At 41.0% G+C, this 26,479-nt stretch overlaps 1 protein-coding gene across 1 annotated transcript in view; it reads left to right on the top strand.

Annotated features, from left to right (window-relative positions):
- SPHKAP (SPHK1 interactor, AKAP domain containing) overlaps nucleotides 1-26,479 on the top strand; it is a 164,361-nt gene that overhangs the window by 70,414 nt on the left and 67,468 nt on the right. The window contains exon 3 of the mRNA XM_030217134.1: nucleotides 615-725. Within this exon, the coding sequence (XP_030072994.1) occupies nucleotides 615-725 (111 nt within the window). The remainder of the gene's footprint in view (nucleotides 1-614; nucleotides 726-26,479) is intronic.

Genomic DNA, 26,479 nt, shown 5'->3' with positions numbered 1-26,479 from the left:
ATGATAAAAGTCATCTACACATCCAAGGACAGATGCTATGAAATGCAGTTTTAAAAAGCATGAGAGGGAGTGGTTGACAGAGGCAAGAAATGAAATCAGAGAGCAGTATTTATTGGGGAAAATTGTCAAGTGCCTCCAGCATTAAACCTGATCTGATTTTGATAGGTTTCATTATCTGATACATTTTTTAACAGCACAGAAACAACTTCACTTTATTAAGTGGCCCAAAGAGATAAGGAAAGGCTTTCCAAATAAACCTTTCCATGACAACCTTGTACAGGCGTGACAAGTGCTGTCCCAAGATTCATAAATGTGCAATCTCTTTTACTTAATGATATAACAAAGAATGAAGAGGGACATATGGTAGAGTCTATGAACATCTGTCAGCAGGAACTACATGCAACCTAAATAGCTCACTAGTTTACAAAGGTTGGTGTAAACAAATTCATTTCCCTGAATTTAGTTCTATTTAGCAAATTAAAGCCTTACATCCTTTATAATAAATATTAATTTTGCGAACGTAAGTAGACAGTTGACTATAAGAATAAATGTGTTGATAATGAACAAATACATCTTCGCCTTGAAATTAAGTGGTACATCTCTTTCATTACTAGGTGCTATGCAGTAACAGTCCACTAGAATCAATAGACTACTGGCTACAGAATCAGAAGACACTATGTCGAATTAGTTTTGTGGAGGACAAGTCAGAAAACAGCTGCGGTTCAGTAAGTGTGAAAGTATTCATTTTTTGTTCACTGAAAAAATATATTCAAACTCATGGCCGCCATATAAAGCTAAGTGGATGGTGATAGACTTAAAGAACGAAATATGTATATTTTAGGGCTGCATGAAGATTAAAAAATTTTAATTGTGGTTAATCATGCAATTATAATTTTTAATCATGATTAATTGTGTGATTAAAAGTTGCCTACCAGCATTTTATTTCTACCTTTCCCTTCCCTCTGGCCCTTAATCCATCATCTCTCCCTCTCTCCTCACCCGCCTCCTCAGGTCCAATCAAAAGGGAGCACACCTTCAGCAGCAAACTTTGAAGGACCATGGGGAGAGGGAGACAGAGATGCCAGAGTGGGGGGGGGGGGGGGGGGGAGAGAAGAGAAAGGAGAGAGATGCCACTGCCAGACTGCAGGGATTAAAGGAAGAGGAGGAGAAATGCAGAACTTACAGCAGGAGGGAGGGAGGGAGGAATGGAAAAGAGCAAGATAGATAATAGACAGAGTGGGGCCAGATAGGAGCAAGACACTAGACCACAAGGGGGAGAGGGAAGAGAAGGAAGAAGCTAGACATGGGGATGTATACAGGGGAGATGCTAGGCATGGGGGAACATAAGCACAGGGACACAATAGAGCACTGGATGGGGATGGGGATGGGATAAGACCCAAAGAGGCCACAGGATACAATAGCGAACAAGAAAAATCAGCCTATTGCAGAGCAACCAGGAAATCATGAAGACAAAATACACCAGTATGGTAGCAGTATTGCAACACCGGTGATTTATTCAAACGTCAACTAAAACCCAACATGGCCATATTTTAGTGGATGCCTGAATCAGGGGTGTACACTTATTGTGACAATAATAAAACATAAATAAAAAATACATTTATACATTTATTCATACTGGCAATGAAACTTATTAAAAACAATGTTGTCATCAACACAAATATTTTGGTTGACATTTGAATAGATTGCCTGTATTCAGTGGCGCACCAAGGGGGGGCGGTGGGGGCGGTCCGCCCCGGGTGCACGCTGCTGGGGGGGTGCCGCACGCCTGTTGGCTCTTCGTTTTCATGCTCCCTTTGCCCTGGAACAGATTACTTCCGGTTCCGGGGCAGAGGGAGCATGAAAACGAAGAGCCAGCAGGCGCGCGGCACCCCCCCCCCCCCAGCGGCGTGCACTCAGGGGGGGTTCTTTTGCCAGGGGATTGGGGGTTCTTTTGCCGGGGGGGGCATCGGGGGGTGCTGCACCTGGGGGGCAGGGCGCATCGGCGATCCACCCCAGGTGTCAGCCCCCCTAGGAACGCCACTGCCTGTATTGCTATACTGCTACCATACTGGTGTTTTTTAAAATTATTATTCATGATTTTCTGGTTGTTCTGGACTGGGTTGCATTTTGTACACAGAGATGTGATAAGGACATAGAGGTGCAATACTGGGAACAGGTGGGGACATATGGACACAGAGGGGCTGTAATTTTCAGTAGACTTCTCTCCCCTGATCCAGTTCTTGGACCATTCTGGACATTTGTATGGACTTGACTTGTGGACACAAAAGGTCAATGCTAGATATGGGGAATATGGACACAGAGAAACTATACTGGACATGGGGAAGAAGATATGGGTGGGGCATAGGTAAACAGAGGGGCAATGCTGGACATGGGGATATGAACCCAGAGAAACAACAGTGGGCATAAGAAGAGGGATATGGACACAGAGGGGAGATGCTGGACATGGGGAAATGGTAACACAGAAGGGAGAGGCTGAACACGAGGAGCATAGGGACAGGGACACAGAGTGGTAATACTGGACAAGAGGGATATGAACACAGAGGGGAGATGCTAGATAGGGGAAGTTACGGACAAAAAGAGGGAACTGCTGAACATGGGGAAAGATAGAAGGGAGATGTTGAACATAGGAGAAGACTAGGAAGATAGATGGTGGACATGGAAAGAGAAGAAATGTCAAATGGACAGGAGATTTTGGCAAGCAAGTTAAGAGAACACAGAGTAAAAGGGAAACCAGAATTTAGGAACAACATGATTAAAAAAATAAAATGAACAAAGAACAAAAATAGAATGATTAGAATGTCAGTTTTTGGCATGTACATTTGCCAGAGCTGTTAGACACAGCTGGAGCCCAGGGTAGAAATTTGAGATGGGTCCCAAACACCAACTACCAGGTTGTGCCTTCAACTTCAGGTAGGCTAAGGGCCATTTGTGGCCAGGGTCCAAACACAATTGCCCTGATTGTACCCCCCCCCCCCCCCCCCGCACACACACGCAACACCATCCCTGACATTTGCCATCTTTATATTTTGCATCTCTTTCTATTTCTCTGATGTTATACTACATGGAAGGTCTGGCTTGGGGGGAGTTCCAGTGCAATTTTTGTCTGCTTATTTATATTTCTAGTTTGTGGTCACTTATTGTTTATTTGGCATTTGTATTATCTGTGTGACCGAAGCCTGTTAACATGAATTTTCTATGTAGCATTCTGTAGTAATTCGGTTTGTTCAGTTTTCAAATAAATGCATTTATGTTCTAGGACCCACTGTAACATTTAGGACACTTTTGGGCTCATTTTCGAAAGAGAAGGGTGGCCATCTTTTGACACAAATCGTGAGATGGGCATCCTTCTCCCTGGGTCGCCCAAATCGGCATAATTGAAAGCCGATTTTGGGCGACCTCAGCTGCTTTCCATCGCGGGGACGACCAAAGTTGAAGAGGGCATGTTGGAAGCATAGCGAAGGCGGGACTGGGGCGTGCTTAACACATGGGCGTCCTCGACCAATAATGGATAAAAGAAGGGCGTCCCTGACAAGCACTTGGCCGACTTTACTTGGTCCATTTTTTCTTGCGACCAAGCCTCAAAAAGGTGCCTGAACTGACCAAATGACCAACAGAGGGAATCGGGGATGACCTCCCCTTACTCCCCCAGTGGTCACTAACCCCCTCCCACCCTAAAAAAAACTTTTAAAATATTTTTTGCCAGCCTCAAATGTCATACCCATCTCCCTGACAGCAGTATGCAGGTCCCTGGAGCAGTTTTAGTGAGTGCAGTGCACTTCAGGCAGGCGGACCCAGGCCCATTCCCCCCCCCCCCCCCACCCACCTGTTACACTTGTGGTGGTAAATGTGAGCCCTTCAAAACCCACCAGAAACCCACTGTACCCACATGTAGGTGCCCTCCTTCACCCCTTAGGGCTATGGTAGTGTTGTACAGTTGTGGGTAGTGGGGTTTGGGGGTTTGGGGGGCTCAGCACTCAGGGTAAGGGAGCTATGCACCTGGGAGCAATTTCTGAAGTCCACTGCAGTGCCCCCTAGGGTGCCCAGTTGGTGTCCTGGCATGTGAGGAAGACCAGTGCACTATGAATGCTGGCTCCTCCCACGATCAAATGGCTTTGATTTGGTTGTTTCTGAGATGGGCGTCCTCGGTTTCCATTATCGCCGAAAACCGGGGACAACCATCTCTAAGGTCGACCTAAATGTTGAGATTTGGGCGTCCCCGACCGTATTATCGAAACAAAAGATGGCCGCCCATCTTGTTTCGATAATACGGGTTTCCCCGCCCCTTCGCCAGGACGTCCTGCGAGGACGTCCTCACATGGGTGCCCCGTTCGATTATGCCCCTCTTTGTTTTGGAATTTAGTGCTGTTATGGTAGATTTTCTGTAGGCCCTGAGTGACCTTTTGCAGATTTTTCTATTACTTTCCAATATGCCTGATACTGAGAGAATTTATATTGCTGCTACTGAAAACAGAGTTGTGTAAAGTTTAGGGATACATCCTGGTAGATACATTTTCACATGCCTGTGTGGTGGGACAGTCTTTTTTTGTGTGTCACACAGGCTTTACATACTAAAAATTCCCCCACCCCACCCATTTACTACTAAGCCGCATTAGCAACTGCCACGCAGCAATGCCAACACAGCCCATTCAAAATGAATGGGTTGTGTTGGCATTAATGCAGGGCAGCTAATAGCGCAGCTTAGTAAACAGGGAGATTTGTAAATTAACCCCTGAAAACAGCAGGTTTAGAAGGGAAAGTATATGTGTACTTTTCCTTTCTAAAATTTGTGCTATCTACATTTACGCTGGCTTCATCCATTTATGCAGCTGGTTTTCTAATTGTCCTTGAAATGTATTAAGTTGATCCAGACATGAAGGTTTATATGAAAGAAGAATTTCCATAGCAATGTAACAACAGCACCTTAAGGCTGTCTAACAAGTTAGGATGGTTTTCATACACAATATGAATTATTTGATGAAGGGGTCCCTTCAAGTCTATCTGCCGTTCTGTGGTAGTCCGCGATCATTATTTCTGCATCTTGCTATACCTGCTATCTCTGAGTTGCTGAGGATAGCAATTTGCATGCATTCTGGAATAGAAACAAGCACAACAGGGAAAACAATGTGCTGTGTATGGCAGCTAAGAAAGCAAATAGAATGTTAGATATTATTAAGAAAGTAACAGAAAACAAAAATGACGACATTATAATACCTTTGTATCACTCCATGGTGCGACCACATCTCAAATATTGTGTTCAATTCTGGTTGTCGCATCTCAAAAAATATATAGTGGAATTAGAAAAGGTACAGAGAAGGGCAACGAAAATGATAAAGGGGATCGGACGACTTCCCTATGAGGAAAGGCTGAAGCGGCTACGGCTCTTCAGCTTGGAGAAAAGACGGCTGAGGGGAGATATGATAGAGGTCATTGGCTCCCTATGAAAGAACAAATCAATTTCAAAGTCCACACACTAATCCACAAGATTATCCACGGTGAATCTCCAGGCTATATGTTCGACCTAATCGACCTCCCCACCAGGAACATGTCTACAACCTCACGAACTTACCTCAACCTACACTCAAGTACAAAACCTATTATGGATCCAACTTCTCCTTCTTAGGCAGCCAACTCTGGAATGCCCTCCCCAGACCAATCCGATCACTCAGTGACCATCTGCCCTTTCGGAAATCACTAAAAACCCATCTGTTCAGGCAAGCCTACCCAAATGATCCAGATTAATTCCCACAAACCCATCTATTCATCAGATATCCAGGAGACAATGACAACAACCTAGACTACATCTCCCACCTCATTTTCCCCTGCTTATCCCCTGTTCTATCCCTTTTCGCTTCATCGACCCCTCCCCCAATGCTCACCTACCCTTACTCACACCTCTCCTACTCCCTTCACTCTTGCCCATTCCTCTCCACCTCATCTATCCTCAAATTGCTCACTTACCCTTGCTCATACTTCTCCTACTCCCCTCATCCCTGCATTTCTACATTCCTATTTCTTTTATTACTCCAATAATACCTTATTTCTCTCCACCAATACTTTGTAATCCCAATTACTATGTAAGCCGCATTGAACCTGCTTTGAGTGGGAAAGCGCGGGGTACAAATGTAATAAATAAATAAAATATAATGAGTGGAGTGGAACGGGTAGTCATGAATCGTTTGTTTACTCTTTCCAAAAATACTAGATCTAGGGGGGGCATGCAATGAAGCTACAAAGTAGTAAATTTAAAATGAATTGGAGAAAATTCTTCTTCACTCAGCATGTAATTAAACTCTGGAATTCGTCGCTAGAGAATGTGGTAAAGGCAGTTAGCTTAGTGGGGTTTAAAAAAGGTTTGGATGGCTTCCTGAAGAAAAAGTCCATAGACCATTATTAAAATAGACTTGAGGAAAATCCTTCTTATTTCTGGGGCAAGCAGAATAAAATGTATTGAACTTTTTTGGGATCTTGCCAGGTATTTGTGACCTGGATTGGCCACTGTTGGAAACAGGATGCTGGGCTTGATTGACCTTTGGTCTGTCCCAGTGTGGCAATACTTATGTACTTATGTACTTATATGCCTAGATGATAGAAAAGATGTCCTCCAACAGCACAATCCTTTTTCTTTACTGCTAGATAAGCCTGTAAACTATGATGCAAAACTATGATGCTGCTCCTCATAAGCTCATATTTTTATTTAACCACTTGTTAATGAATATTAGCTTTGCACAGTTGAATTTGGCATAATTTGAATTAATGGATTCTATAAATAGATAGGTGCTCTGTGCCTTTTAGAAATATAGGAAGCAAGATTACTGATGGGTTTAGTTATGTTAGCATTTCACCATAGGAATAAATGTTTAGTGATGCACAATTAAGCCTGTTAATTTCTAGATTGCCCTATGAGCTTTTAGGCTTGTGCATGGAATCAGAAACACATTTTGCAGGACTGAAGGAGTAGCCTAACGATTAGAGCAGCAGGTTGAGAAAGAGACATACCAGGGTTGAAATCCTGTTTCTTGGGTAAGCTTTTTGTTATCCATTGGATTGGATTGGATTTATTAATTTAATATACCGCGTATTACAATTGTGTTAAAGCGGTGTACAATAAAACACTTCAAAATACTAAAAATAATAACATCATCTTACAGTGATAATAAAATTAGGTACAGTATTAGAATGTAACAACAGGTTCTGTAACCTAACACAAACAAGTTTGAAAAATCCAATTTTTTGACACCTTGCGAAAGCCACTAAAATAGATGGTAATGTGTTCCATAATAAAGGTCCTATGTAGCTAAAAGCTCTTTTCCTTGTCGTAGACAGCTTAACAATTTGGAGTGAAGGGAGCTGTAACAAATAGCACTGAGATGAGCGCAAGAGAATTGTTAATTATCTTGCTTAAAGAGCTTTTAAAAATCAATTCTGGCAAAGACAGGCAGCCAGTGTAAATCTTTCAAAATAATTGTTATATGATTGGTTCTCCTTCCATTTACCACCATGCGTGCATCAGTTTTCTGGAAAATCTGAAGCTTTTTCAGGTACGAACTTAAGGGTCCTTTCACCAAACTGCATTAGATGCTAACGCACACCTAATACAGCAAAACTGGAGTACCACGGATTGCACTCAGGTGTCCTGTGGTAACTTCAAAATGTGAGTGTACTGTGTGCTAAAAAGTTTCTTTTTTTTTTTTTGAGGGGGCATACCAGGAGTTTAGAGTGGGCATTCCTACACTAACCAGTTAGTTCATCTGCATTACTGCATACTAAGGTAGAGATTCTATATATGGCGCCTAAAAAGGTCCTCGCGGAAAACAGTGCCGACCAAGTGTATTCTATAAGTGGTGCCTAGATGTAGGCACAGTATATAGAATACGCTTAGTTGATATTACAGTGCCTAAAACTACACGCATCCATTTACACCAATGAAAATGTGGCATAAATCCTGGGGTGTAGATTTACATGCACCGGGCCATATTTGATAATTACGCGTGTAATTTTGGAACGCCCATGGAATGCCCATTTCCCCACCCATTACCATGCACTTTTTTGCCTGCACACATTAGAGTTTAGGCACAGTGTGTTATAGATACTCTTAAGGAGTTGTGTGCATAAGTTCTAATTATTGCCAATTAGTGCTCATTATTGCTTGTTAAGTGCTGTTAACAACACTGATTGGCTTATTAAGCCAATTAATTTATGTGCTCTGTTACAGAATATGCTTGGCTTTCAGTACAGATCTTTAGGCGCGCTATTTAGAATCCAGGGGTAAATGGTTAATGTACAGATATCACATGATCCCTTAGCACCTACAAAATAGGTGGCAGTAAGTGCTCACATGGTAATTGTAAAAAAAAAATGGCTGACCACTAATTGCTCCCAAAAAAACTGGGCATTAAATTGTCACATGGCAGATTGTCTCTTTAATAATCAATCTAAACTGGAGGACAGAGAGGAGATTGGCAACACCGGTAATTGGGAAGCAAAACCAGTGCAGGGCAGACTGGGCAGACTTCTATGGTCTACGCCCTGATCGTGACTGAATAGATATGGATTGGCTAGAGTGTGAATTTTAAGGGCTTCGACGTTAGCTTCAGAGCTCTTAGTACAAGAATAGTGCTGGGCAGACTTCTACGGTCTGTGCCCTGAAAATGGCAAGGACAAATCAAACTCAGGTACAGTGCCGTAGCGAGGGTGCCTGACACCCGGGGCGGGTCGCCGCTGTGCACCCTCCCGGGTGCAGGGCACGGCGCACCCCCCCCCGAAACGCACCCTCCCCCCCCCCCCGAAACGCACCCTTACCTTGCAGCGGAGGGCAGGCGGGAGGGCCGATCCGCCCCCAGTGCACGTCACTGGGAGCTGCTTTGGCTCTGCTGCTTCCCTGCTTTCTCTGCCCCGGAACAGGAAGTAACCTGTTCCGGGGCAGAAAGAGCAGGGAACCAGCGAGCCAACACTCCCCCCCCCCCCCCCCCCAGTGGCCTGCACCCGGTGCGGACTGCCCCACCGCCCCCCCCTTCCTACGCCACTGCTCAGGTATACATATAAAGTTTCGCATACCATGAAAAATGAGTTTATCTTGTTGGGCAGACTAGATGGACTGTACAGGTCTTTACCTGCCATCATTTACTATGTTTCTATGTTACTACTGTATAATTGGAAAGGTTTTATGTGAAAAAAAATGTAGCTTACTCCAGTGAATGTTCCTGTAAATGTTGTATTATGAATGATGCAGAGAGTGGTTGGTGAAGCATGTACTTTTTTATGTTTTTAGTTCAATGTGTTGTATTGAAAATTTTAGAAAAGTTTACATAAAATCTCACAATCTTTCATAATTACAAATATAATAACAAGAACAATTAGAATAACAAACAAGAACATTTCCAAGGAAAATTGCTACTCATCCTCTTCTGAAAGCCAGAGCCAATCCATTCATTGCACAACATGTAGTTTTTTCTTTATTTTAAGCGTTTCAGAATAATAACCAGCAGATTTAATTAAAGTGCGATGATGATCGTTTCACAGTACAGCTCAAATAGGATATAACAGAGGTTAAACATTATAGAGCAGCACTCAGCATTTTCAGCCATGAGAGAATTAGAGAATGTTGATAATTAATTATAGTCTTCCTCCTTAAAAGAGGCTTTTTTCTTCATTTGAGTGGCATTCTAATCAAGTCTTGAAATATGCAGAAATACACATCAATTAACAAATGAATTGCAGGCAACCAGTGCTATATGAGGAGGCTAATAAGATAAAGCACTCAGCCCAAACCTGGTGCAGGAGGCACCCCAGCCAGTCAGGTTTTCAGTATATCAACAATGAATATTCATGTGATAGATTTGCATGCAGTGGAGGCAGTACGTGCAAATCTACTACTACTACTACTTATCATTTCTAAAGCACTACTAGACGTACGCAGCGCTGAACACTTGAACATGAAGAGACAGTCCCTGCTCGACAGAGCTTACAAACTAATTAGGACAGACAAACAGGACAAACAAGAGATAAGGAAATATTAAAGTGAGGATAATAAAATAAGAGTTCTGAACAAGTGAATAAGGGTTAAGAGTTAAAAGCTGCATCAAAAAGGTGGGCTTTTAGCTTAGATTTGAAGACTGCCAGAGATGGAGCCATGAATATTTACTGTGGGTATCCAGTAAACCTGACTGGTTGGGATACCTCCAGGATCAGGTTTGGGAAACACTGACGCAGAGCGAATAGAATGTTGGGTGTTATTAGGAAGGGTATGGAGTCCAGGTGTGCGGATGTTATAATGCCGTTGTATCGCTCCATGGTGCGACCGCACCTGGAGTATTGTGTTCAGTACTGGTCTCCGTATCTCAAAAAAGATATAGTAGAATTGGAAAAGGTACAGCGAAGGGCGACGAAAATGATAGTGGGGATGGGACGACTTTCCTATGAAGAGAGGCTGAGAAGGCTAGGGCTTTTCAGCTTGGAGAAGAGACGGCTGAGGGGAGATATGATAGAAGTGTATAAAATAATGAGTGGAATGGATCGGGTGGATGTGAAGCGACTGTTCACGCTATCCAAAAATACTAGGACTAGAGGGCATGAGTTGAAGCTACAGTGTGGTAAATTTAAAACGAATCGGAGAAAATTTTTCTTCACCCAACGTGTAATTAGACTCTGGAATTCGTTGCCGGAGAACGTGGTACGGGCGGTTAGCTTGACGGAGTTTAAAAAGGGGTTAGATAGATTCCTAAAGGACAAGTCCATAGACCGCTATTAAATGGACTTGGAAAAATTCCGCATTTTTAGGTATAACTTGTCTGGAATGTTTTTACGTTTGGGGAGCGTGCCAGGTGCCCTTGACCTGGATTGGCCACTGTCGGTGACAGGATGCTGGGCTAGATGGACCTTTGGTCTTTCCCAGTATGGCACTACTTATGTACTTATGTACTAGAGGAATACAGTGTGAAACAATGATAAATAAAATGTAACAAAGTTTGTGAATTTTTGTTCGTGTTGTCAGTTTTCCACACATATTTTGCATCTGTAAAAGCCAATACAAAATTTATGCAAGATCTCTAGTGAACTGAAGAATCATAAAAATTGGCTCATTAGCAGTTTTCCTGATTTAAATTTTCTGCAGAAAATTATACAGTTTGGCAATATTCTGTGAATCTTAACAGAAACTCAGGGAGGCGTAATTAAGTTTTTGGAATAAAATCAATTTTTTTGCAGTAAAATTCATATAAAATCAATCACTATAAAGTAATTTGCATAACATTTAAATGAACTGATACCATGAGAAAAATTCCTTGCAGTACTAGGTATAGTAGGCCCTCAAAATGTCCCCCTGTCTTTAGCATGAGGACATTTCCAAAGCCCACGCTCCTAACACACAAGCTTATTTTCGAAAGAGAAGGGTGCCCATCTTTCGACACAGATTGGTGTAAAAAGATTGAAACGGTGGCAACATCAAACCATACCAGTGGTCGGACACCACAGACCCTGAGGCAGATACCAAAACTTGGGCCGAAGTCGGGCCGTGGAGGGTGTTTCACGACCGCAAGAAGACTGGAGAGATAAGTGAATCATTTAGAACCATTAAGAATAAAGTATAATAATCTGGTTCTAGGAGCACAACTTTTGAGATTTAGGAGGTTTTTATGCCCATGATGATTTAAGGGGTCTCCCTAAGGTTGTACAGATCAACAATGGAGTATTCCCTTTGCATTTGAGGCTTTTCCTCCGTTAAACAATTTATAACACATCATTATTTACTTGGATATCTTTTTTGAGTTTAACAATGTTACATAGATCATTCCTGTAAAGTCAACTGCAGGCTAGTAGAGCAGCCCTAAAATCTACTAAGGTTTTCCATATCGGAACTTCACAAAGGGAAAACTCAGTTCCTTTAGAGCAGCAACCATTTAGAAAGGCATAACTTAAATACAAAAAAGCACCCTCAAAGAAATTAAAAGCTATCCATCTGATTCAAGCTCTGCAACTTCTTTATATCCCTCTATGTAATACCCAGAAACACAAACCCTCCTTAGACCCACACTTAGTTTAATACTACACCTCCCCGACTGGAAAATGATTGTGAACTGGTTAGCAGTCATTTGGACTTGTGCCATTAATCTCACTCATAGTCTAGGGCTCCACACCAACACTTGTTTCGCCAACTAGGCTTTTTCAAGGCTGTGCCCCTTTCTGTCTCATATCTGAGTATTCACAGCCTTGAAAAAGCCTAGTTGGCAAAACACGTGTCGGTGTGGAGCCCTAGACTATGAGTGAGATTAATGGCACAAGTCCAAACGACTGCTAAGTTTCAGTTGATACAAAGCTAAGTACAACAAAATTTTCTTTACTAATTTTGTGAAGATTGAAAAAGTTTTAGATAAAAAATAATAAAAATATTTAAATAATTTAAAATACACAAAGAAAATATACTGACCAATGACAAGAGGAGCATAAGTCTAATCACTAGATGTTCAACAACATCAAAGTGAAAGCTTGACATAAAAAATACCTCTGAGGTCTGATATAATAAGGATAACTATGAGTGAAAAATGATATACAGTATTCTGGATTGGATATTGATCATATGATTGATTATAGAGGTGTCAGTCCTATGTGATTACTCAGTGAATCACATGGAGAGAGAGAGAAGATCCTCAAGTGCCAAGAAATGCTGTCTGAGAACAAGAAAATGTGGCAGAAAGGTACAGAAATATGTCTCATCATTTTGGGTACCACAGGCTTCATCAAAAAGAACTTTCAAGTACACCTGGATAGTTGCCTATATATGATACATGTTATGAACTCCAGAAAGAAGTTCTCTTTGGCACAATTCAAGTAATACAGCAAGCATTAGCAGTAAATGTGAGCAATTGAGATCATACTTCACATTCCCTGGCTTAGGAGTGAGGTTCATTCCTGATATGGTATGCACAAAACTGACCGATTTGGAGAAATTGGCCTCTTCAGACTATGAGGTGCTTGTCTGTTTGCTAAACAGGTTGAAAAGGCAACAGTCAAAGCCACAAGGATGCTCAGGTGCATAGTGAGAGGAATGTCCAGCAGGAAAAAAGAAGTGATAATGCCCCATTTAGTATACTGTGTGCAGTTCTGGAGACTGAACCTACAAAAAGATATAAACAGGATGGAGTTGGTCCAGAGGGCAGCTACAAAATTGGTCAGTGGTCTTAGTCGTAAAGCATATGGGAACAACAAAAAGAAGCACTAGGAGCCTTCAAGATATGGGGCGTCTCAACTGTACTTTATTAATCAGACCTAACAACTAGAAACACCTGCATCAGGGTCTAATGTTGGTATCAGTATCCAAAGTGAACAGTCTTCCAGTGGGGATAAACACCTTTTGTCATATCAAACCGATTGTTGACCTGTACACGGCGTCTCTCATCGCAGAGACTTTTTCAAAGTTTTGTTCAGAACATTTGTCTTTTTCAAGACAAAAGGTGTTTAGCCCCACTGGAAGATTGTTCACTTTGGATACTGATATCAACATTAGACCCCTGACTCAGGTGTTTCTAGCCAAAACACTGATTAATAAAGTACAGTTGAATGCCCCATACCTTGAAGACTCCTAGTGCTTCTTTTTGTTGTTTGCATTCGCCTTTGTACCTTTGGATTCCCTCTGTTCTGTGTTCTATAAAGCATATGGGGACAGACTTATAGACCTCAATAAGTATGCTCTGAAAAAAAGGTGGGGCAGAGGGGATATGATAGAGACATTTAAATACCTCCATGACATTAATGTACAAACAAAGGCAAACTTTTTCTTTCAAGCTGCCTACATTTTCGTTTGATGCATAGGATATCTTTATTGAACTAGATGGATTGGCTCTTTTTTTATTTAGATTTAATTTTTACTGGTGCCATGGAGTCTAGTATTGATTTACTTAATACATCCCAATCTTTTATGAATGTTAATGAATTAAGCATGGACATGAGTTCAGCATCTTGTATGTTCAACTAACAGTAATCAGTTTTAATCCTTCCTCTAGACTTAAAAGAGGGAGGGTGGACTTGGGGTGAGTGTCTTTCAATGATTCTAGCCAATTTAAGGTGAATACTAATTTGTAATGATCTGACCATAGGATTGGTTCCCATGAAGTATCAGATATGGATAAGGTTAATGAGTTGGTAAATCTATAAGCAAAAAGATCAAGAAATTGACCTTTCGAGTGTGAGGCATGAATGTATGAGTGTAGGAAATTCCAGAAGGATAAGAAATTCAAAAAGTCCTTTGTGTTGGGATTTTCTAGGTTATCTAAGGGGGTCTTTTACAAAGCCATGCTAGCATTTTTAGCTCACGGTAAAAATTAGCTGGCCCATTATATTCCTGTGGGCATCTCAGCGTTTACTACCTTCTGATTTTTACTGCGAGCTAAAAACACTAATGCGGCTTTGTAAAAGGCCTCCTAAGTATAGGTTAATATCTCCTAATATTCAACAAGCAGAACGGTTTGCTTATATACTACAGTATACTGCCTTGAAAACTAGTCTAAAATGAGAAATATAGACAAGTATGCTACTTTTAATTCATGTGAAACATTATGATTACTTGCAGAATTATGGACTGCTGTATCTAAGAATTTCACCAGAATAAAAGGTAACATGATCAAAAGGGAAGCCATTGCCAGTGAGAGGGCCTGAAATAAAAACTCTCTATTGGCTGACATTATGAAATAGTTGGTGATGTTGGGCACGAGATTCTTTGTGCTACAGAGTTGAAGGTGATAATTAAACTCACTTTGAAGGCTTGAGGAGCTCATTGTGGCTACCTGTATGTTGTTTTATGACCTTTAATTTAAAAGAAATTCAAGATCAAATCAATGGTGTCAAGGCAGCAACAGAAGGGTAAATAAAATGTCAACTGTTTCTATATTTAAAAGAATAAATCTTGTCTCTCTATTGTATGATCTATTATATTTTACCTAAAAAAATAGAAGTGGGACGCAATGGCATCAAAAAAATAGACTTCTAAATCAAGTAATTAATTTAGGGGCTTTTTTTTACTAAGCTGAGGTAAAAAACAGTTTTAGTGTGTCCTTAAGCAGGACTTTCCAACCCACTAAGAGGCCCTTTTACTAAAGTGTGATAGGGCTAGCGCAGGCCTACCACACGTTAAAAGGGCACTAACATGGTATTATGCTGACATTCCACCTTATAATTGAAAGAGAAAAACGCCTAGATTTCGACCCAAATCGGGAGATAGTCGTTTATCTCACAAAAACGAATAAATTGGTATAATGGAAAGCCGATTTTGGACGTTTTCAACTGCACTCCATCGCGGAAGCGTACAAAGTTGACGGGGGCGTGTCGGAGGCGTGGCGAAGGTGGAACTGGGGCGTGGTTATCGGCCGAAGAGAGATGGGCGCCTTTCGCCGAAAATGGAAAAAAAGTATGCGTTTGTAGCTAGAATTTAGGGCACTTTTCCTGGACCCTGTTTTTTCACGAATAAGGCCCCAAAAAGTGCCCTAAATGACCAGATTATCACCAGAGGGAATCGGGGATGACCTCCCCTGACTCCCCTAGTGGTCACTAACCCCCTCCCACCACAAAACATGATGTTTCACAACTTTTTATTTTCACCCTCAAATGTCATACCCACCTCCCTGGCAGCAGTATGCAGGTCCCTGGAACAGTTGTTAGGGGGTGCAGTGGACTTCAGGCAGGTGGACCAAGGCCCATCCCCCCCCTACCTGTTACAATTGTGCTGCTTATGCTTAGTCGTCCAACCCCCCCAAACCCACTGTACCCACATGTAGGTGCCCCCCTTCACCCCTTAGGGCTATAGTAATGGTGTAGACTTGTGGGCAGTGGGTTTTGAGGGGAATTTGGGGGGCTCAACACACAAGGGAAGGGTGCTATGCACCTGGGAGCTCTTTTACCTTTTTTTTTGGTTTTGTAAAAGTGCCCCCTAGGGTGCCCGGTTGGTGTCCTGGCATGTGAGGGGGACCAGTGCACTACGAATCCTGGCCCCTCCCACGAACAAATGCCTTGGATTTATTCGTTTTTGAGCTGGGCGCTTTCATTTTCCATTATCACTGAAAAACAAAAACGCCCAGCTCACAAATTGTCGAATAAAACATGGATGTCTATTTTTTTCGAAAATACGGTTCGGTCCACCCCTTCACGGACCCGTTCTCGGAGATAAACACCCATGGAGATAGACGTTTTCGTTCAATTATGCCCCTCATTGTATTATATCTCTGTTATTTGAATTTCAGTGCTGTTAAATATGTATATTTTTTATGCTGTTTCATGGTAGTCCTATTATTAACTTTTAATTTGCTGCTCTCAAGTTTACCTCATTTAGGGCCTCTTTTATCAAGCCGCATTAGCAGTTCCCGCATGGCAATGCCAATGGAGCCCATTCAAAGTGAATGGGCTTTTTCGGCATTACCGCACCAGGAGCCACTATCATGGCTTGATAAAAGAGGCCCTTATTGTATTCATGCTTATATTTGGCAATTTTTACTATTGTTATGCGGTTAACAAAATTGTAAGCTTTATGTTAAAGTGTACCTGCTGTACACTGCCTTGGGTGAATCGCTTCATAAAGGTGGTTAATAAATTCCAATGAATAAGTAAATAAATATTTGTACTAATTTTTCTGCTGAAGCCAGGACTCTTTGAAAAATATTTGTATTACATTTTCTATATTTTGTGGAGGAGTGGCCTAGTGGTTAGGGTGGTGGACTTTGGTCCTGGGGAACTGAGGAACTGAGTTTGATTCCCATTTCAGGCACAGGCAGCTCCTTGTGACTCTGGGCAAGTCACTTAACCCTCCATTGCCCCATGTAAGCCGCATTGAGACTGCCATGAGTGGGAAAGCGCGGGGTACAAATGTAAAAAAAAAAAAAAAATTGTCTATCTTGAATTGCTAAGCTGAAATATTATTATTGTAAACCGTCTTGAACTCAGCATTGTATTATTACTATTTTATTAATTATTTATTTATATAATGCTGCACAGCAGATAACAGGGATGTGGCCACTATGATATGTGGCTAATGTAGGTGGGAGCCTTGGATAGTCACCCCACCCCCTGAGGATGGTGCTGTATGAGTACCAGAGCCTTTTTTTTCCTAGAACAAAAGCACTGGACCTATTTAATAGGTATACTAACTGAAAATATATAAAATCCACTAGTGAAACTAATAGTATCAAGAAGCAACTGAAGTCATGTTGTGAAGAATCTAGCTAAGCAGCAGGATTTTTCATCAGGCAGTACACAGCAATACGCAATATCAGAACCTTTTCCAGCCTTTGAACAAATGCCAACCAACTGAGAACCAACAGAATTAAAAGCAGCTCAGGACCATGAGGCCTGTATGCAGCTGCAGTACCTATCAGTCTCATTCCCTCTAAAATGGGAAGTGTGCGTCAGAAGGGACAAGACGTCTGCTCTTCACTTCCACTGCTGTTCCACACTCAGGGGATGGCAGCAGAAGCAACGGAAATGGTGATAATGCAGGAAAGAGAACTGAGGGGAGAAATGAACCAAGGGGAAAGGGAACAGAGGAAGAAGTGTGAGTGGGGAAATGAGTTGGAGATGATGGAGGGGCAAGGGAAGAGAGTTGCATACACAATTTTTGGTGACTTTTATAGAATCAGGGGCTAAATGACTGCTGCAGAGTTAATGCAGGACCACTTACTTCTTTCATTTTGATAGTTAATAAAGACTGTTTTACTCAAGATCTTTTTTGGTCCTGTCTCTGGATACCCTGGTTTTCATTCCCACTCTCTTCCTTGGCTTGAGTTTCTTCGTGGGATCTCTTGAGTTCTCCACGCTTGTGGATTCTCTTTGGATTTTCTCCTCGGAACTTCACCATGGCCTTCCTGCTGCAGAGTTAATGCAGGACCACTTACTGCCTCCTAAATGAGAGGTGGTAAAGGGTCCTGTGCTAACGCTATGCAGGTACCATGTGCTGCACAACTAGCAATAAAAATAGTGGAAGCCCTCCCAAAAGATGCCACCTAAAATTTGCAGCTACCACATGGTAAAATCCCATATTAAACTACATTTTAGCACATATTATTGCAATTCATGAATACTTTGAAGACTATAAATGGACAAAATAATCAGGAAAATGTTAATTTTATAGTTCAATCATGCTTCTGTTATTACTTTTTTTCCTAATTAGAACTTTTGATATTAATTGCATACTTGTACAATTACAAGAAATAGAAACCATTTCACTTCACGGGAGAGCAGATAAAGCAGTGATTTTCAACCTTTTTCATCTCGCGGCACACTGACAAGGTGCAAAACTTGTCAAGGACCACCATCAGGTTTTTTAAGGATATATATTTTTTAATTTAACAAATGAGCATTAGGATTGTGTTTAAAGTTAAATAACTAAATTTGTAATCATTGTGTTATCTTTTTTTTTTAACCATTTATTTTATTATTTTCATGCACAAACATGGCAGCAAGGAAAACAGTTCTAATACAACCAAATCGCTAACCAAAAACAAATTTTTTTCCATAACTGTTTCCCCCTCACCATGTCCGAACGTGTTCTTTTTATCACACCCTCTCCCTCTCCCCGTCCCTCCCTCCCTACTTCAGTGTCTCATAATTCTATCACAGCATTGTATTTTCTCCGCTAATGTCCAGAGATGCGTTGTGAGGATTGCCATTGTTCATAAGATTTCCAGATTTTTTGATGCTGCATCAATCTACCTGTCCGCAGTGCAGTGAGTTTAGCCATCAGGCCAATGTAGTCCAGTTTCTGCAGGACCCTCGAAAGACCCGGTAGCACGGGCTGTTTCCAAGCTGCTGCCAGGACCAGCTTGCTGGCCACAAACACCTGGCCGGCAAATTGATGTACTGAATTTCGAACTCCTGCAGGTTTGAAATGCAGCAAGCAGTGGTCCATTTTCATTGGGTAGCTCACCCCAGTGACCTCATATAGGAATCTCAGTATCTCTCCCCAGTATGCCTGGGCATGTCTACAGGTCCACCAGATGTGAGTCACATCACCTGTTGCATCGCACTGTCGCCATCATTGTGTTATCTTTATAGCTGAATATTTTTATTGAAGACATAAATTGGCAAAAGGGCAACAACACACTTCAAAGATAATGAAAGTAGCCACAAATAACACACATTCAAAAATAACAATTATAAAGCAAATAACCCTCCACCACCACCACCACAGAGCACATCTTTTCACTACATCCAGTCTGTAGGTCTGTAGGCCGAAATACCTTTATAATAGACTCCCACCAGGTACACATTTTATAGAACTATCTCCATAATGACAAAGTAATGAGATCATAGCAAATGAACACAATCTGAGTGTCATACAATTTTCACTTATGTAATAATCTGGTTACAGTTTGTGTTGAGAACTAGAAAACTGCTACAGGAACACACATCAAACCCAAGGACTCTCTATAATTGAGCCAGTTAACTATCTATGACCAAGTTAAGTAGATTTAGTGCGAAGATTCCATTAACTTCCTCATAGTATCTGGGTACACAAACGGGGGAATTTAGCCAGTCTGTTTTTCCCTCATCTTTCTTCCTGTAGCAGCCAGCAGCAACAATTTGCTGTGGTGGCAGCAGCAGCAGCAGGCAGCAATTTAGACAGCCTGCTCCTGCCAACCCAAGCCCTCTCTGATGCTTCTTGTCTATGCGGAAGTGGGAAGTTATGTCAGAGTGAAGACATGGGGTTTGGCACTATCAGGTTTCTGAATTGCTGCCCCCTGCTGCCTCCCACTACAGAAGAAATTTTTTAATTTCAGGTCTGTGGCTGGGAATGGGACAGGAGTGACACAAAACTCCCAAGGCACACCTGGGGAGCAGGGGTGGCACACAGGTTGAAAAACACTGAGATTGAGTATTACAAAAAATAATATTTCAAGAAAAGCAAGGATAAATATACCCTAAATACAGATGTTAATATTTCAGACCTTACTTTCCACCTTTTCCTTTTAAGTAGAGGAGTGTGGTAGCCGTGTTAGTCCACTCTTAAGGTTATCAATAGAAATCAAACAAAATAAAACATGGAAAAGAAAATAAGATGATACCTTTTTTATTGGACATAACTTAATACATTTCTTGATTAGCTTTCGAAGGTTGCCCTTCTTCCTCAGATTGGAAATAAGCAAATGTGCTAGCTGACAGTGTATATAAGTGAAAACATTCAAGCATTACTATGACAGTCTGACAGGGTGGGAGGAGGGGGGTGGGTAGGAAGTATGCATGGGGACATCAAAGCATATCATTGATATTCTAACAGGGTGGGTGTGGATAGGTGAGGGGAGGGTGATCAACAGAGACATATAGCTTTATGGTTTATAATGGCCTAGGAACCCCAGATCCTTGTTAAGTCCTCACCTATCCACACCCACCCTGTTAGAATATCAATGATATGCTTTGATGTCCCCATGCATACTTCCTACCCACCCCCCTCCTCCCACCCTGTCAGACTGTCATAGTAATGCTTGAATGTTTTCACTTATATACACTGTCAGCTAGCACATTTGCTTATTCCGATCTGAGGAAGAAGGGCAACCTTCGAAAGCTAATCAAGAAATGTATTAAGTTATGTCCAATAAAAAAGGTATCATCTTATTTTCTTTTCCATGTTTTATTTTGTTTGATTTCTATTGATCACCTTTTCCTTTAAAAGTTAAAAAAGATTCCAACTGAGAAGAATCATAATAAACATATCTCTGTGTAATCAAACAGCTACAGGGATACCAAAGAAGAAATAATGCACCCAGAGCCAAAACTCGCGCCTTAAGGGCCAAACTTTGTTTCCTAAGTTGCTGAGTGGCTCTAGTTACATCAGGAAAAACAAGAATAGGTGTCCACAGAAAGAAACATCTTTTTTTTTTTTTTTGCAAAATATAACTTCAACATTTTCACCTTTTCTCGCTCGGTATGAAAGGTCACTAGCAGGGTTGCCCTTGCTTGAATAATATCCTGAGAGGTTTCAAGAAATTCAGTTAAATTGAGGGAATCTAACCCTGCAGGATCTTCCTACCTAGGCTTCTGTTATTACTTATACAGTGACATTTCAAATTTTGAGAGCATATATTTAAGTTGTCACAGTAAATGACTTGATGAATCTCTTAGTACAATTAAGGCAGCAAATTATACTTTGTGTGGTTTAAAGTCTGGGTGATTCATGATTTTGTTCATAAGAAATTTACTCTAAAAACCACAAAAAAATGCTATAAGACAGACCTGCTCTGTCATTTACTTTTAAAAGTATACAAGCGCCATACGTTAAAATACTGCCAGCAACTCAAAGATATCAAACAGAGAACTATACCGCAGATTTATTGGCCTTTTTACTAAACAGCGCTAAAAAGTGGCATGTGCTCAGCCCTGGTCTTTCCCATGCACTAAGGCCACTTTAGCACTGCCAGTAAATGGCCAATTGTGACATTTCTGCAATCATGGCCACGCGCTAATTTTCCCATTAGCGCATGGCCATTAGTGTATGAGCACTAACTGACATCTATTTAGTAGGTGGTAAGGGCAAACGCGGTAAGCCTGCACTAATCAATTAGCACATAGCGATGTCCATGTGCTAACGAATTAGCATACCTGCACCCACTCTCATCCCCCAAACATACTCCAGTGCTAAAAAAATCAGTTTTATTTTTAGCACATGGGTAGTACATTTTAACCTGTGGTAAGTACGCATAACCTGCCACCGCCAGCTAAATATTGGGCCAGGGATGTTTTAAGTACAGTAAAATATCAATTAATTTCTTATTTCAGGTAGAAATGTCTTCCATAATTGCAATCTATTTCCAAATAATACATTCAGCAGCAGACTGGCTAACTTACTGAAGAGGGCTTTAAATTAGAATCATTGAGTCAGGGTGATCAAAGCCCCCAAGTAAGTACAAGCCCTCAGGTAAGTGAAGCATTAAATACCTCTACACAAATGAGAAAAAGGGTCAACATCTGGAGTGCAGCATATACTAATGCATGAAGTATGGGATACAAGGTTTTAGATCTTGAGGCTGCGATGGATGAGATTGATTTGAATTTAGTGACGATCACAGAGACATGGTTCACAGAGAACCATGGCTGGGATATAGTTATATCGGGCTATAGTCTGTTCAGGAAAGATAGGGTAGGAAGAAAGGGAGAGGGCATGGCATTATATATTAAAGATAATATTAAAGCCACACAATTGCAGGACCTATAGGGTAAGGTAAATGCACTGTGAGTCAATCTGGAAAGAGGGTATGATATACAGGCATCCTTTACAGACAGAAGTGGACAGACATTAAATTGGACATTCAAAATATAGGTGTAAAAGGGAACGTACAATTGCAGGGTCTTTTAGAAACAGGGGGGAACTATTTCAGGTGTTGGTAATAGAACCCACATGGGATGGATACTAGACTCCATGCTTACTAATGAGGAGAGTGTTTGTGATGTTATGGTAGGTGATCATCTGGCATCCTCTGATCACCAGATGGTGTGGTTTAATAATAAGATAATTGTGGAGATGGTTCATTCAAAAAAAGTTCTAGACTTAAAAAAAAATTATAATCAGATGGGGGATTATTTCAAGGAATTGTTGTCTATATGGGAGCATCTGGAAGAAGTTGAAAAGCAGTGGGCAAAACTGAAAGGTGCTATTGTAAGGACAACAAACCTTTTTATAAGGAAGGTAAACAAAAGTAAGAGGAAAAGGAGTGGTCCTGGAGGACTGGAGAAGAGCAGATGTGGTCCTTCGCCACAAAAGCAGGAGAGGTTGGGAGCTACAGGCCAGTAAGTCTGACTTCTGTGGTAAGTAAATTAATGGAAATGCTTTTAAAGCAGAGAATAGTATAGTTTTTGGAATACAATGGGTTTCAGGACCTGAGGAAACATGGTTTCATTAGAGGCAGGTCTTGTCAGACAAATCTGAGTAATTTCTTGAGCTGGGTGACCAAAGAGTTGTATCAAGGGAGACCGCTAGATGTGATATATTTAGATTTTAGCAAAGACTTTGCCACAATTCCGCATACATGACTAATATATAAACTGAATGCCCTCGGTATGAGCCCTAAAGTGAGTGACTGAGTTAGGAATTGGTTGAGTGGAAAGAGACAGATGGTAGTGGTAAATGGAGTTCATTCTGAGGAAAAGAATGTTACCAGTATTGTGCCTCAGGGTTCAGTTTTAGGTCAGAGGATATGGTAACAGTGGTTAGCATATCTGGGTTTAAAAAAGGTTTGGACAGGTTCCTGGAGAAAAAGTCTATAGTCTGCTATTGAGATAGATATGGGAAAGCCACTGCTTACCCTGGGATATATAGCATGGCATCTGTCTACTATTTGGGTTTCTGCCAGATTGACCACTGTTGGAAACAGGATATTGGGCTAGATGGACCACTGGTGTGTCCCACTATATCATTTTCTTACAGTGATAGTGCTTAGGCACCCTGCTGGCACTTTTGCAGGAAAGTGTACCCTTATGTACATAAGTTCTAGTATTCTAGACATTTACACATACAAGGAATGCATAAATGCAGGCTCCTAGATAAGAACATAAGAATGGCCATACTGTGTCAGACCAAAGTTCCATCTAGCCCAGTATCCTATTTCCAACAGTGGCCAAGCCAGGTCACAAGTACCTGGCAGAAACCCAAATGGTGACAATATTCCATGCTACCAATCCCAATAGAATTGGCCTTATTGAGCTGGGGAAGTCTGGGGGTGGAGCTAGAATTTATCTGAAAACAAGTGATATTCAGCACCTGTATCTGGATATTTTTGATGACCACCTCTACACCTGGAAGTTCTGCACCAAAATCCATATTATCAGCTGGTGCTGAATATTCAGCCATATCTTTAAGTGCCATGGTCTGTGCTTAAAAGGAATGGAGTTTAAATCTTGCACAATATAGTTTAGGCATAGAGTTGGGTCTGTTAGGAAAAACGATTTTCTTTAATTTTATACAGAATAATTAAACAAGTGTAATTTCAAATAAAGAGCTATTATAGTGCAAGAATAGATATCACACCAGAAATTTCTATAAATGTGGACAATGGGAATGTTTAAAAATGAAATAAATTGAATAAAGGTACTGTAAATTATGACTTCCAGCAGGATCACTGCTATAAATGTCAGCTTCAGAATGGCTCTTTCTCGGATTATGTTTGTCAGTTTTGTTATATGTCTTTGGGAAGGTATTAAGGACTTGCAGACTGTATATGATGGTTCTTGACATTTAAATGGGTAGACGGTAATCAATAGACAAGAGTGGGAGAAGACGTTTGTGACTCAGCCACTTCAGGTAATATGCCTCGTTCAGATGAAGCTTTTATGTGGCATGTACACAATTTTCTTTTCAACACTCTTTCAATGGTGCTGCAGGAAGAACGTCTTTTAGTAACAAATTTTGCATGAGGAAAATCTCAGTAAAATCTAAGAATGATAATATATTGACTTCTAAGTTGTAAAAGCTGAATTTAAAAAATCTCAGGCTTCTAATACAAAGAAGAGATTGTTTTAAAAGCCTCCTCATTGTTTACATGTATAAATACCCTATACATCGAAATAGTGATTTTATAGCTGCTAGTTATGGGGGTCATTCTATAAGGAGCCATCTAGCTTTAGGTGGCAAAAGCATACATAAATAGCAGTGTTCTAGTCAATTACACACTTAAGTGGCAATTAGAGTCCAAGAACTTTCAGTGTAGGTATGTATTGCATTATTGATTGTCCAACACAATCAAATCCTAGGTATACATTCATAAGATAGAAAACAATGACCCATTGCCATGTTTCAGTGGAAATACCTGCATCAGGAGTCACGTGATCTGACAATATACATCAGACATCATAGGCACATAGACTTGAAAGAAACAAATGAACCATGTGCTCGAGATTGTGTGTGTGTATGTGTCTGAATAACACAGGAAAAAAGGCTTACCCCAAAATGTTTTAAAGCGTTTTGTGATAAAATACTTATCAGAATACGCTAAACGTGTGTTATTTATTTTGTTGGTAATTTTTTCAAGGTGGGGCGAGTCATGGGCGGGAATGGGTGGGGAAGCATTATCTAGCTAGAATGTAACTGGCTAACGTGGAGTTAATATGGGAGCACTTACCACCTCCTAAATAAGCAGCATAAGGGTCCCGAATTAACTTTTTACCATTCCGTACACTAATGTGAACATTAGCACACAACCAGAAAAAAAGCTATATTAAAAATACCTCCAATCATGCCAGATTCATCATGCTGAATCTGGCCTTAGCACACGGGAAAGTCGCGCATTAAAACACACTAAGTTTGGAATCTACAATGATTTAGTAAAAGTGCCCAGAGTGCAAGCAAATACACATGTAAATTATAGTTTTCTATACATTACGTGTGTTCTGCCTAACATCTAGACTCGAGCAGGGCGCTCCGGAAATGTAGATGTGTTTTCTGCCACTTACGCTATTCTGTAAAGAAAAGTAGGCACCTAGATGCCAATAGTCAGCCCATGGGAGGCAGGCCCTCCTAAGTGCCATGATCTGCGCTGACCCTGGATATTTATTTATTTATTATTTATTTATTTGCATTTGTATCCCACATTTTCCCACCTATTTGCGGGCTCAGTGTGGCTTACAATACATTGTAAATAATGGAAGTACAATTGGTTGCAGTACAATTAAGGGTTACATTGTGAAGAGTTATATAAGACAGGGTAAATTCAGGATATTATTAGGGAATAGAACAGTGGAATATAACAGTGGTGAGTTGAGAGGGGGACAAAACAGTATTGAGGGAACAGGGAGGTCTGACAATTTTATCTGTGGGTAGGGTTTAAGAGTGGTGAGAGCGCGGGAGAAGAGATTTCAGAGAGTGTATTGGTGCGTGTCTATGAGATTGTATGGGCTTCATGTGTTTTGATCCTTGCCGTAGATTTTCTCGAAGAGATAAGTCTTTAGTAGTTTGCGGGAGAAGAGATTTCAGAGAGTGTATTGGTGCGTGTCTATGAGATTGTATGGGCTTCATGTGTTTTGATCCTTGCCGTAGATTTTCTCGAAGAGATAAGTCTTTAGTAGTTTGCGGATATTCAATGCCAGGCCGTTTCCAGTGACCGGCATTGGATATCCAGATTTTTTTTGGCTGGCTCAAACTTAACTTGCTATGTCAATATTCAGCGCTGGCTGGTTAAATTTATAGTGGCTAAAGATAAGTCTGCTATTTAGGTGGTCCAATTTGGCCACTAGAGTTAGTCAACTGGTGCTTGAATATTTGCGGATAGCTGGTTATATCGTGTGATATAACCGGTTAGCCACTATAAGCCAGATTCTATATAAGGCACCTAAAAAATCTGTGCAGTAAACCTGCCTAAGCGTATTCTATAAGCAGCACCTAGATTTAGGCATAGTATAAGGAATACACTTAGTTGATTTCCCAGTGCCTAAAACTACATGCCTCTATTTATACCGATGAAAATATGGTGTAAATTCCTGCGCGTAGATTTATGTGCACTGG

This window comes from Microcaecilia unicolor, chromosome 10, assembly GCF_901765095.1.
Source record: "Microcaecilia unicolor chromosome 10, aMicUni1.1, whole genome shotgun sequence".
NCBI classification, from domain to species: Eukaryota; Metazoa; Chordata; class Amphibia; order Gymnophiona; family Siphonopidae; genus Microcaecilia; species Microcaecilia unicolor.
Note: the sequence above shows the minus strand (reverse complement) of the source record. Positions and strands in the feature narration are given on the sequence as shown.